We start from the raw sequence: 12,647 nt of genomic DNA, 5'->3' as shown, positions 1-12,647 counted from the left end.
AATTGGGTTATCTATTGTTAATTTTCTCTTGTTCAGTCTTTTTTCTGGTCACTTCTTTAATGCGAATAACATTGGTTCTCATGTTTTTCTAGTTTCATTTTTGGTATTTTGATACATTTATTTTGTTGAGTTGTTAACAGTCAAGTATTGTTGAAAACAAACAACATCCCAAAGTCTTTTACTTATTTTATATTTTTCATATATTTCATTTAAATGCGGCACACGAAATATCTGAAAGCTTCTAAATTATACCTAAATGCTTTTGGGATGTTTCAATTATTCAACAGACCAATAATAAGTCTAATAGGAAGAGCATATATTACTGAGCACAATTGAAAATAACGTAATTAGAGCGTCCAATTTCCCGGGGTTACAAAATTTCCGGGATCAGAATAATTTTCAATAAATTTACGATTTTCCGGTAATTCCCGGGATTACCGGCAAATCGTAAATTTACTGAAAATTATTCTGATCGTGCTTTTAATTTATATTTTGCAACAAAATTGTATAATACAGCAACTGTAATGTTCAAAATGAGTGTGGGGTAAAAATCATACAACTTTATAAAAATATTACAATTTTCTTATTTTATATATGCAGTCTTTCAAATTGTATCAAATCAAAAAATAACAATCAAAACCATGCTTCTCAACCATAAAAATGCTTTTGAAATTGTCTCTGTTACCATTTCGAGGGAATATGTTTAAGAATAACATTGACTCATAAAGTAAAACAAAAAATAATATCATGCAGAAATCATGTTTTCCATGGCAAATAACGTGTTCTAGACAAGAAAAAATAAAATCAAAATCAAATTAGGTTCTCTCTTTACTTTTTTGCAAATTTTCAAAAAAATGGGACCAGAAAGTAAGGAAAATGTATACTTCTGCTTGAATTTTGGGAATTCCCGGGAAATTTACAAATTTCCCGGGAAATGGTTTATATATATATTTTTCAGGAATTCCCGGAACGGGAAATTGGACGCTCTAGAATCTACCAATAAATAGCACCAAAAAATAGAAAAAAATATTTATTAATTAATTTTTAACCTGTCAAACACACTAGAATTTCTTTTACGACATGGACAAAACATGTTATTTTCTTCAATTAGAATAGGTTCGTCGTTCGAGAAAACACAATTCAACGATTACAAAAATTCTGAATTTTTGTTCAACATCAGTAAGTTTTAAAAAAATCAATAGGTTGATGAATTTTTAAATTTTTTAAAGTATGTATAGCAAATTTAAAAAATATTTTTTTTTCCAAAATTAGTAAAATATAAAAAAATTAAACATAAATTGTTCTAGAAAGGGGAGCAAACGTTTCATTTAGAAAATGTTGTATTAAAATCGTTGAAAAAAATATTTTTTCAGCACTGATAAAATCTACTTTTTAAAACTTCTTGTATAAATTCAGTCAAATTTGACCAGAGAAAAGACTATTAATTTAGTTACACAGTAAAAGAAAGTGAAAATCTCGGTGATAACAATTTTAAAGGTTTTAAGGGTTTCTAGGGTAAAATTACACATAAAAAAAAAGATTTTGTGTTTAATTGCAATTAGCTTCATTTTTCGTTACCTATTATGTGGTCTTCAAAAGGATCAGAAAATGTTACAATTTTTTTTCTTTTTTCGACATTGGAAATAGAATCAACAGTTTCCAATATATCGTTTATTTAAAATTAAGGGCAAAATTTAAAAAAGGACAGAGAGGTTGTATTTGTAAGGTTAGTCAACATAATTTTTTGGGTTAAAGTTAGATATTTTCAGCGTAAACTTTTTTTTTTAATTTTCTTTTAAAAAAATCATAATTGAAATCCAAATCGAGATACCAATTTCCAAATATGTTCCTAGAATGTTTGTATGGACAGTTCCCTAGTTTGTATCGAGAAATGTATGGAGAGAACAATTACGCAGCCTGGCTTATTTGAACATAACAAATTGCAATTCGCAATTCGCAATTTTCAGTGTAAGAACGGGCCTTGACCGATCTTATGCACCAGGTTCCCGACGAACACGCACTGCCCTTACACCTACATTTCACCCTTGCTCTGAGTCAGTACGAGCAGCACGCTAGAACACGCAAGCGATAAATTAACATCAAATAATATAAAGATCCTAAAAACATCAATTTTTGAAAATAAAAATGCACAATCGATTCATTTAAAGATTTTAATAAAGGATTTAATGATAAAATTTTAAACAAAATCATGTGTCTTTTGTTGTACAGAGTCCAGGTTCGATACTGGAATATATAATTCAAGATGGCGACGACCGAGTATTAAGCATAAATCAATCATCAAAATTTGACTAATATTAAATCACCAAACTCGAATTAAACATCTTAAAAATAGAAAATTAAAATAAACGTATTATCGAGTTTGGACTATATCCAGAGCAACATTTGAAAGGGGCGGTACGACATTGCTCTTACGGCCTTTCATTACACGCGTTTAAATGGGACGAAAGGCCGTAAGAGCAATGTCGTACCGCCCCTTTCAAATGTTGCTCCAGATATATTAGAATGTAAATAATAAAACGATTAAGATTATTTATCAGTTTTAATAATTGAAGGGATCAAAATGTCACGTCTAACTTTCAATCAAACTCAACATCCTTCCATATAAATTACCATGTTTTTCCATGATATTGACAGGTTCAAAACAGGTCGTTGAATATTTAATTCAATTGAACAGCTCATATTCCACGGTCAACCGCAAATCAAGTCGTGTGACTATTTTGAAGCAACAAACTGTTACAAAATAATCATCACCCGCGGAAATAACAACACAATCACAAAGAGAAAGAGCGAGTGTCTAACAAGTCGAGAATGCCTAAATAATTCCGACAGCTGAAGGTCGCCACTACCACCACCGACCGGAACATGCTGGCCTGATGACGACGACGACGACCGTTGGTTGGTTGTTGTTCTTCCGTTCGTTACACATGCCTTAGCTTATCGATCCTTGTATTTCTGGTGGGCTGATAAGAGCCACCACCAGAAGAGCGTGGAGTGTGGCGGCAAGGTCAGCTGCTGAGTTTCAAAATATAAATGCAAAAAAAAAAGAAATTAAAACACCCCGCGCCCTCCTCGATGGCCTGAATAGGAGACGTTCCATTTCCACCTCCGCAAGAGGTGAACCTGACACTCTGCACCACACGCCACTCAGGAGTCAGTGTTCACACTAGTTAATTATGGACGAAGTCTGTGTTGGACTGCTTGAAATAGTTTTCAGACTAGGGTGGTACTTGTTTGGGATGTGAATTTTAAAGTTTCAATTATTGTTTCTTTTATTTCAGCAACGGCAACAACAACCCAGCAAAACAACAAGTGAGCACGCATGTGCAGAATAAGCAAGATCTAGATCAGCGTCCCCATTTATCACCGGGCAAAAGCTACGGCAATAGCCAAAACAATGCCACTAGTAACGGCGGCGGACGCTTCTTTGGCGCGAATAGCACAATCGAGACACCTCATCGGCCGCGGTTTCTGGGCGAGGGTGGCGTGCCAACGGCGGCGGGGGCAGGAATCAATCAGGAAAGCTACATTATTCATCGCGACGAGCAGTACGATAGTGAGAACGATGAAAAGTCCAGCAATGACTCGACCTCGACCCGAATCATCTCAAACAGTACGTTTAATTTCGGTGGCAAGGGAAGCGACCCGTACCCGCCCACGACCCCCGGCTCGATAATGTCCTCGCGGCCACAATCCGTTACCTCACACAAGTCGATTGGCTCTGGGATATTGAAGAGCGACGGGCGCCTCTCTCGGACCAGTGCCATCTCGCACAGTAATACCTCGCTGAAGCAGCAGAGCGCTGCCGGCGGCGGAGACAACGTGTCCATCAAATCGGCTCGATCGGCAAAGAGTAGGACCGACAACGAGGCGTGGTACGAGCAGGAGTCGACTCCGGTGCGAAGCGAAGACGTCATCAGCTCCAACCAGGTGCAGTACGAGTCGGACTACGATGACGAGGATATTGAAGAAGTGATAGAACCTCCAAAGCGGACTACAACACCGAAGCGCTATCCCACGCCCAGTCCAGCCCCGCTTCAGCAATCCTATTCAACCGAAGAACTGTCCAACACCAGCTACCATCAACCGGAGGAACCGGAAGCTTCTCCACCACCCAAAAACAGAGTGCAATCGGCCAGTCTAGGAAACCTCCAGCAACTAGACGACGAAGAAGAGCCCGCCCAGCCAGTACCACCCAAGAAAATCCTCAAGAAACCGTTTCTAGTCCGCAAGAGTAGCAAGGTTGCCCCGGCCAAAGAAACAACCCCCGTCGGAGGATCAACCAAGGGCAAGACCAAAGGCAACGAAGTCATTTTCCAGAAGAACCTACGAAAGTTTGAAAAGCCCAAAGATGCCCTCGCCAACTGCATCATCCACCTGGAGAGTCCCAACTGGGAGCAGAACGTCACCGGCCTTCAGATCTTCGTCCGTCTAATCCGCCACCACCCGGAAGTGATCGACTCCCAAATCCATCTCCTCTCGGTGGCCCTCGCTCGCCAAGTCCGCAATCTGCGTTCGCAGGTCGCCCGCGCTGCCTGCCAAGCCTCCGCCGAGTTCTTCTCCACCCATCGACGCTGCATCGAAGGCGAAGCGGAGGACATTGCCACCCATCTGCTGCACCGAACCGCCGACACCAACAAGTTCCTGCGGGCCGACGCCACCCAGGCGCTGGAATCGATGTGCGAGAACCTCTCGAACGCAAAGGTGATCCACATCATCTCCTTCAAGGGGGCGACCCATCAGAACGCCGTGGTCCGCACGACGGCCGCCAAAATGCTGGACAAAATCGTGCACCAGATTGGAGCGGAGAAGGTTTTCGCATTGCCGAAGGAATCGCGCGACAAGCTGGTGCTCACCGGAGCTCAACTCCTCCTCGAAGGTTCGCTCGAGACGCGCAACTACACCAAGAGCATGTTCAAGCAGATGTCGGACCATCCGAGCTACAACAAAGTATTACTGGACGTGATTCCGTCGCGTACATACCGGAACATTGAAAAGTCCCTCAAGAGCATCCGGCAGATGTAGAGCACGTGATTCCTAAACAAAGAAAACAAAAAACTGCATAAAACTGTAACTATAGAGCATTTTTCTTGTGTTATTATCTATCGGAAAAATTAGCTAAATTAGACGAAATCTTTGTACTCTGTATCATAATCATCTTGTAACTAAATTTACTATTAAAATAATAATAATAAATGTTATGAATGAAAGCTGAGTTTTACTTGGGTTGTTGAGAACTAGGGGAAATATGCCCATTCCCGTCCCACTAAGCGGTCGTGTCTGAATGATGCTGGATAATCTGGAGTATTACTTGAAATTTACTAAAACCAAGTACACCAACCAGTATAGCAGCTTTTTGTGAACATTTCTGTTTAATTTGACATTTACTAAAATCTATTCTATTCCTTTTATAAGCATTTTACAAAAATATTTCCCAAGCCTATTCTAGTCTGACGAGTATGCACTGGAGCCCACGCAATTTCTATTATCGGCTGACCTCTTTTTTCTTTCAGCGCTCTTTTGTATCTGTCTAGTGATGTATGCCATTTGTGACAAAATTATTAGTATTAGTATTAGAAATGCAATTTTTTGTCAACCCTACTATTTCAAGAGTTTCATTGGTTTTAATGCTAAGAGTCATTATTTTGTAGAAAATATGCCCTCTTTCATAGAAAAAAAGTTTGTTTAAAACCATAAAAAAGTGTTCCGAATTCGAGGATTTCAAGGTCCATATTTTTCATTAAAAACTAAATATAAAATGTTAAAATTTTCAGTCGATACATCAATCGAAAGATCACAAGAGTTGCTTTCAAACAAAAGTTTTATAGATTTTCTGTGAACTGTTCTGAATATGTGGGAGGGTTGTCCTTTGATCGAATTTGATCGAATCGAAATCAACTTTGATGATAAATCTCTATATGCACTTCGAAAGGAACCGGTCAAGAAAATTTCCAAATGTGCGTAGCAGCGGCAGCGAAAGTAAGCCAGAGAGGGTGAAGAAAAGCCCCAAGAAATCGTTCTCTCTCCTTTGTTCTGTTGTTTGTAAAGCCATTTCTTGACCGCCTTTCTTGGGAGGTGCGTATTGGCCCTAAAAGCGAAAAAGAAAAAGTCCGTGATCCGATTATCCGAAGTAGGGCGTCAAATTTTCCCGGATTTTTAATTTCCCGCGAAATCGGAAAAATATTTTTTGGAATCCCGAGAATTTTTTAAAAACAGTCATAAAATCCATGTTTTTATTATATTTGCTATATTTTCTAGCTTAAAATCATAAAATTTGCTCAATACTATTATTATTATTATTCTTATTATTATTTGTTTATTCATGTAATGTAAGACACAGTCTTATAAAATATTACATCTTGATTTAATATGATAAATTCACAGCTTTGTAACCTTAACACTAATACTATTTATATTTACTATTTTATCTCGAATGCGTTTTGTTAATCCTTATCGTTGAGTAAGTTTAGCAATTGTCTCTTGAAGCAAGGAATACTTCTACATGATTTTAAATTTGAAGGTAGAGAAATCCAGGTAGATACGCCTCTTGCAAACAGTGAACCATTGTAATAAGCAGAGAAATGATTAGGTATAATAAAATTATTCGTTCTCTGATTACGAAAAGGAACTAGTTTGGTAAAAAGATAGTTGGGATTTTTGCTATGAATGATTCTGAAAAGTGTAACTGAAGAGCGAAATTTAATAAATTGGGAAAACGGACATACTAAGAGATTACTTTGGTAGTTTGTAACACGATCATATCTTGAAAGATTATTTACATATCGTACACATGCATTCAGGGCAACTCTGAGTCTATCAAGTGCAGCCACAGAAGCGTTAGAAAAAACGAAATCTCCATAGATAAAATGAGGATAGATTAGCGTTTTAAACAATTTAAGCTTCGTGACAATATCGAAATTATTGGTAATTAGATTAAGCTTTTTAAGTGTTCCATACACTTTTCCAACTTGTGCATTTATGTGCGAGCTCCAGTCCAGATTAGAGTTAAAAATTATACCAAGGTTATTGGCGCTTTCAAAAAATTCTATTCTTTCTCCTGACATAACTAATGGAGGAGGGGAAGGTGGAGTTCTTAGATTGCTTATATAAGAAGAGCTTTTGTTTTACTTGGATTAATAGGAAGAAAATTATTTTCGGACCAATGATGAACTTTGGCCAGATCATGGTTGATTTCATTCGAAATTAAAAGATTATTTGAATTTTTCTTGGCACAATAGTAAATTTGAACGTCGTCAGCAAATAAATGTACCAAGGCCGTTGCAAATATTTTTCAAAGTTTATGTCGCTCCTTTGGATTTTAAATATTTTTAATCCAATGTGTGTCTATTTTTTAAATATATTTCTTTTAAATGTTTTTGCATATCAACAAATTCTTTGAAAATGTCTAATAAAAACAAGAAGGGACCATCCATAGACCACGTGGACACATTTTGGGGAGTTTGTAACCCCCTTGTAGACAGTTGTTCATACAAAAACAAATTTGTATGGATCGTGGACAATCGCCATACAACCAAGAAAAATTCACAAACAATCACCAGCAGATTGATTTTCTTGGAGAAGTTCGGTGGCGATTTTCTTTTGCGTGATTTGCCTCCTCTATCTTTCGTGGGCGAAGAAAGTTCGCAAGTGAAATTGATTTTCTTTTTGCTATTATTCCATCCCTGCCGGCGTCAATCAAAAAATTAAGCAAAAAAATGCTAAAATATCTGTCTTAATTCGTAACACTTGTGCTGATTTGCTCCAGATGCCGGTGTTTGATGAAGAATAATTTTATATGATATTTTTTCAAACTTAAAATCGTAAACATACGTAAATATAATTCCCAGTCTTTTAAAAATAAATAAAATGTAAAAGAAAATATTTAAAGCGCTAGGCATTTTACGGATCTGCAAAATAAAATTTTATCAGTTTTCCTTAATATGCCGAATACAAATTTTAATGCTTCAATATTCTATCGATTACTAAGTATTCAACTGCTCATGTATTTCCACAATTGAATCTTAATTTCCAGATTAAAATTTGAATTTTTTTCAGCCTCGGAAATTCCCGGGATTCAGGAATACCCGGTTTTGGAAAAATTCCGGTAAATTTTGTCCCGGGAATTCTCGGGATTGATGCACAAAAGTTCCGAGTACAGTCCAGACTCGATTATCCGAAGTTTTCCAACAGAATTCACTTCGGATAATCAAATCAAGAAAAAAAAATCGGTTTCATAGTTTTGATTGTCGAACTTAAGTAGAGGGTGACGATTCTCGAGATTTTCAATTTCCCGGGAATCGAGAGTTAAATTTGGGCATTTCCCGGGAATTCCCGGGACCCGGGAGTTTTTTTTTCTATGTCAATAGTGGCAAAAATTTAAAAAGGAAATATACAAATATTTTTACTTTTCAATCAATTAAGTTACATTTAATTTATACTTATTCTATGAAACCTTAACTTCAGTATTCTATTTATCTGAGGAACTATATCTACCTTTTGATTTTTTTTTCTGAATCTGCAAATACAAGATCGTTTCTTGTCCTTTTTGGGACTCAAAATTGTAGTTTAAAATGTTAACGAATCTTTATTCGCACTCAGTGATTTTTCAAAAGTTTCACAAGTTTATTGCATGAACTTCTTATTAGATTTTTGTGAAGTAAAAAAAATAGCTAATATATAATTTCCCAGTATCGGGATATTGCCAATATGATAAACAACGACTCAAAACAACAAGTTTAACTTGTTTTTTTTTTATTTTAAGGTCAACTGTAAAATTTAATATTCATTGAAGAACTATTTGTGGGTCTCGTGGCGCAGGGGTAGCGGCTTCGGCTGCCGATCCCGATGATGCTATGAGACGCGGGTTCGATTCCCGCCTTATCCACTGAGCTTCTATCGGATGGTGAAGTAAAACGTCGGTCCCGGTTTCTCCTGTCTCGTCAGAGGCGCTGGAGCAGAAATCCCACGTTAGAGGAAGGCCATGCCCCGGGGGGCGTAGTGCCAATAGTTTCGTTTGAAGAACTATTTACAGTTATCAGGAAAATCCGAATGTTCACAATTACAAAGATTGACAGAGTGTTTTTTCCCAAAATATAATTGTATATTGAAGTTGACGCGAAACCCGTGAAACACAAAATGGCTTGTTGACATCAAAAAAGAAAATTACCTTGATACAGAGAAATTATCCTAGGGAGGATTAAAAATAGATTATGAGGATTGCTATGCTCGAGAGAGGATATGGAAATCGGACCTATTTTGATTTTGTTTTTCCTCTCAGAAATGATAAATAAAAATAATTAAAAAAAAACATTAGATTTTATTTCTGGGGTGTAAGTGCTAAGTATGCATCAAGATAATTTTTGAGGTCCATTTTTTTGGTTTCTCTCAATTATAGTTATTGGAGTTTTTGATAAGTTAAATTTTAAACTTTCTGAATAAGAAGATCAGAGAAGCATTGGTTTATTCGAACTTGGACAGCAAACATCGAACTTCCAATGTTCTAATAGTAGTTTATGCAACAAGTTGCAAAAAGAGGATTTTTTCAGCACGAGTCGTACATTTATCCAACGAGGTTCACCGAGTTGCATAAATACGAAGAGTGCTGAAAAAATCAAGTTTTGCAACGAGTTCCATACAACATTTTTTGCAATTTCGAAAAACACTCATTGAGTGAAATTTTAAGTCTAATTTTTATATATTTTGTCAATAAATCGTTAAAATCAAAAAAAAGGTTGAAAAGTGTTACTTTTCGAAACAAGTGCTGAAAAGTTCAACTTTTCAGCATCCATTTCAGTGCTGAAAAGTAGAACTTTTCAGCATTTATTTTGAAAAGTGTAGCTATTCGATTTTGCTATTTTTGGTACGGAAAAGTAGGCTATTTCGTCGTTCAAGAATGACAGGAAAAGTTAGTAGTTTCAAGACGGAATTGCAAAAACAATTTGTTTTCTAATATTATTCTGATTAGTTTATATAATTTTGCTTCGATATTTATACGTATAACATTTCCCGGGAGTCTCGACCGAATTTCCCGGGAATCGAGAGGTTCAAAAATGGTCGATTTCCCGGGAATTCCCGCTCGTCACCCTCTAATACTTAAGTAACTAACTAATTACTTAAAAATGTTTTAGAATATTTTTTATCAAAGAATGCGACCAAAATAAAGCAAAGTTCGAATTTGAAGTAAAAAGTTTGGAAATAAAAAAAAAATATCGAACTTCGAATAATCGAGTCCAAATCGGTAGCTAGAATAAATTATTTTAAAAGCAAGCGAAAAAAAAAATATTTAATTTAATTATTCAATTTAATTTAATTTAATGATTTTCACGAGGATTTTCAAAATCATTAAATCAAGCAAAACAATGTAAAAGGACCTAAGTCGAAAATCAAAACAAACGAGATTTTTCATGCAAATGATGCACTAAGTCTTCAACTATCGCTATATATCGAGAAAAGTTCAAAAAGTTGATTTTTTTATTAATAAATTGGGTTTGTTTTCAACATCCACATAGCTCCTTTACTATAAAGGACCAATGTGAAAACTGGAGGTGTTTTGTTTTGAAATCGTGTTAGCTCAAGGGACAAACAAGATGTTGTTTATAAACAAAATTGAAATCAATTTGGCCCTTTGCTTCAAATTATGTTTTTTATATCGATTTCTGCTTCAAATAAAAGAAAATCCCGGTCATTTTTACAAATCTCGTAAATTTACACGGTACGAATCAGCTCCGACGTGATGCGACTTGCAGCGATAAAGTGGCGGAGAGCGTTCGGCGGCGGTGAGAAGTCTGCTGTAGGAACGAGCTCATTGGTACCTGTGTCGGGAGTGTCCGCTCCAGGAAAGGGAGCGGCTTGGAGTAATGGCCATTCGCGGAAGAGACACTTCATACAACATAAGACGTGATAATAGTAATATTCATCACAATTGAAATAAACGTAACCCAACAATGTTTGCAAATAGATTTTATTTATTCGGCTGCCGATCCCGATGATGCTATGAGACGCGGGTTCGATTCCCGCCTTATCCACTGAGCTTCTATCGGATGGTGAAGTAAAACGTCGGTCCCGGTTTCTCCTGTCTCGTCAGAGGCGCTGGAGCAGAAATCCCACGTTAGAGGAAGGCCATGCCCCGGGGGGCGTAGTGCCAATAGTTTCGTTTTTTTTTCGTTTATTCCGTAACTTCATTTTTCCTTCGATCTTCAGTCTTCGGATCCAATCTTCGGTTGGATAATGATAGAAACTCCATCGTGGAACATTGGCCATCGGATTTTCGATCTTTCCTGAAGCCATTTCTCACATCAGTTTGCATTCCCGTGTCTTACTGTCGCCATCTCGTTCCGATGAAACTCTCCGTTGCTAGTGATCCGCTTTTTTCTTGGGAGTTGCTCATGACCATCCACCGACCCAGTAGCTTTTTACGAACGGCCTAGCGATATTGTGGCCTGGTTCCAGCGACAATTTCAGCAGCTTGATTCACACAAGTTCGTCCACGATAAGTATATGAAAATCCAGAGAATGCTAGAAGCACCAGCCGAAGCGATCATCTGGATTATGAACACTAAGGGAATTTGTCTTTAAAATAGAAACTTATGTAAGTATTATCATTTTAAAAACCTTAAAAAGTTACTGACCTTGACAAATGCAGAAGGAACATAACACGGCAGCCACGGCAACTTCCCAACCTTATTGCAGAATAAACAACTTTTTTCACTGTAAAATTCTATTTTTCACATCACAATATCACGATTTGCCCTCAATTACTCAAAATTCTGTCGAATTGGCCGCGAAAATTATAATAAAAAACCCCTTTCAAAATTAAAACAAAAGTTTGATTGAAAAGGCCCCAACACGAAAGCAGACTCTGTTTTGGTTTGGCCTGCCAGGCCAAAACAAAAGAACAACATAAACAAACCGTCATCGTGTTTGGCCTAGGGTCCAACTGGAAAACGAAACTGTCACCCAGATACGAGATTTTCTTACAGAATTGGTTCTGTAAGAATCCTGCTAGAATGATTCTAGCAGCACTGTCAGAATTCTGTAAGAATTTTGCAAGAATTTTCTTATAGAAAAATACTGCTCACTGATTGGTTGGCATTAACCGGTTCAAATCATGTTTGAACAAGATTAATTTTCACTCTTTTTTTTATTTCGACCACGTTTTTTCGCGTGAAAAAACCTCCAAAACCTGCAAATTGCCAGGCCGTTGAAAAGTGAAAATCAAACTTCTATTATGCTGCTTTAGCAGCGGCAACACCGGATGTCCATTCCGGATGTTCGATCTCGTCGGAGTAGCTGGTTTAACTTCCATAGAGCTGGCGGACATTTTGGTAATCCGAGCTAGGAGGTCTGGAGATCCCGTCGGAAATCTAAACTTAGCTGGCAGATTAAAACACTATCGTTAGGTAAGCCATCACTCCCACTATTCCGGCATAAGTTGCGAATAGATTTTTTAGGCATAATGAAACTCAACCTATTTTTCCGCTATTTACAGGCATGGCTCTGCAGTTATGGCGACATCCAGACCTCGGATCTGGAGTCCGGATTATCTCTTCGGCTTCTTGGCCGCGACATCTTCTTCTAATAGTCAGAACCCGGGTTACTTGGAAATATTGGCAATGAAAAGCAGAGAGTGT

The 12,647-nt window shown here is 37.3% G+C and overlaps 1 protein-coding gene and 1 long non-coding RNA gene across 2 annotated transcripts in view; one reads left to right on the top strand and one right to left on the bottom strand.

The window, feature by feature from the left end:
* Positions 1–5,076, top strand: part of LOC6033604 (cadherin-related tumor suppressor) — a 165,205-nt gene extending 160,129 nt beyond the window's left edge. The window contains exon 20 of the mRNA XM_038251105.1: positions 3,300–5,076. Coding sequence (XP_038107033.1) covers positions 3,300–5,043 — 1,744 coding nt within the window. The 3' untranslated portion in view covers positions 5,044–5,076. The remainder of the gene's footprint in view (positions 1–3,299) is intronic.
* Positions 5,077–11,314: 6,238 nt separating this feature from the next.
* LOC119767681 lies at positions 11,315–11,731 on the bottom strand. Its single transcript, XR_005277648.1, has 2 exons — positions 11,646–11,731; positions 11,315–11,586 (listed from the first exon to the last, which is right to left on the bottom strand). It is a non-coding gene; the product is annotated as an uncharacterized LOC119767681 (long non-coding RNA).
* Between the last annotated feature and the right edge of the window lie 916 nt (positions 11,732–12,647).

The sequence above is a fragment of the Culex quinquefasciatus genome, chromosome 2 (assembly GCF_015732765.1).
Source record: "Culex quinquefasciatus strain JHB chromosome 2, VPISU_Cqui_1.0_pri_paternal, whole genome shotgun sequence".
Lineage (NCBI taxonomy): Eukaryota > Metazoa > Arthropoda > Insecta > Diptera > Culicidae > Culex > Culex quinquefasciatus.
Note: the sequence above shows the minus strand (reverse complement) of the source record. Positions and strands in the feature narration are given on the sequence as shown.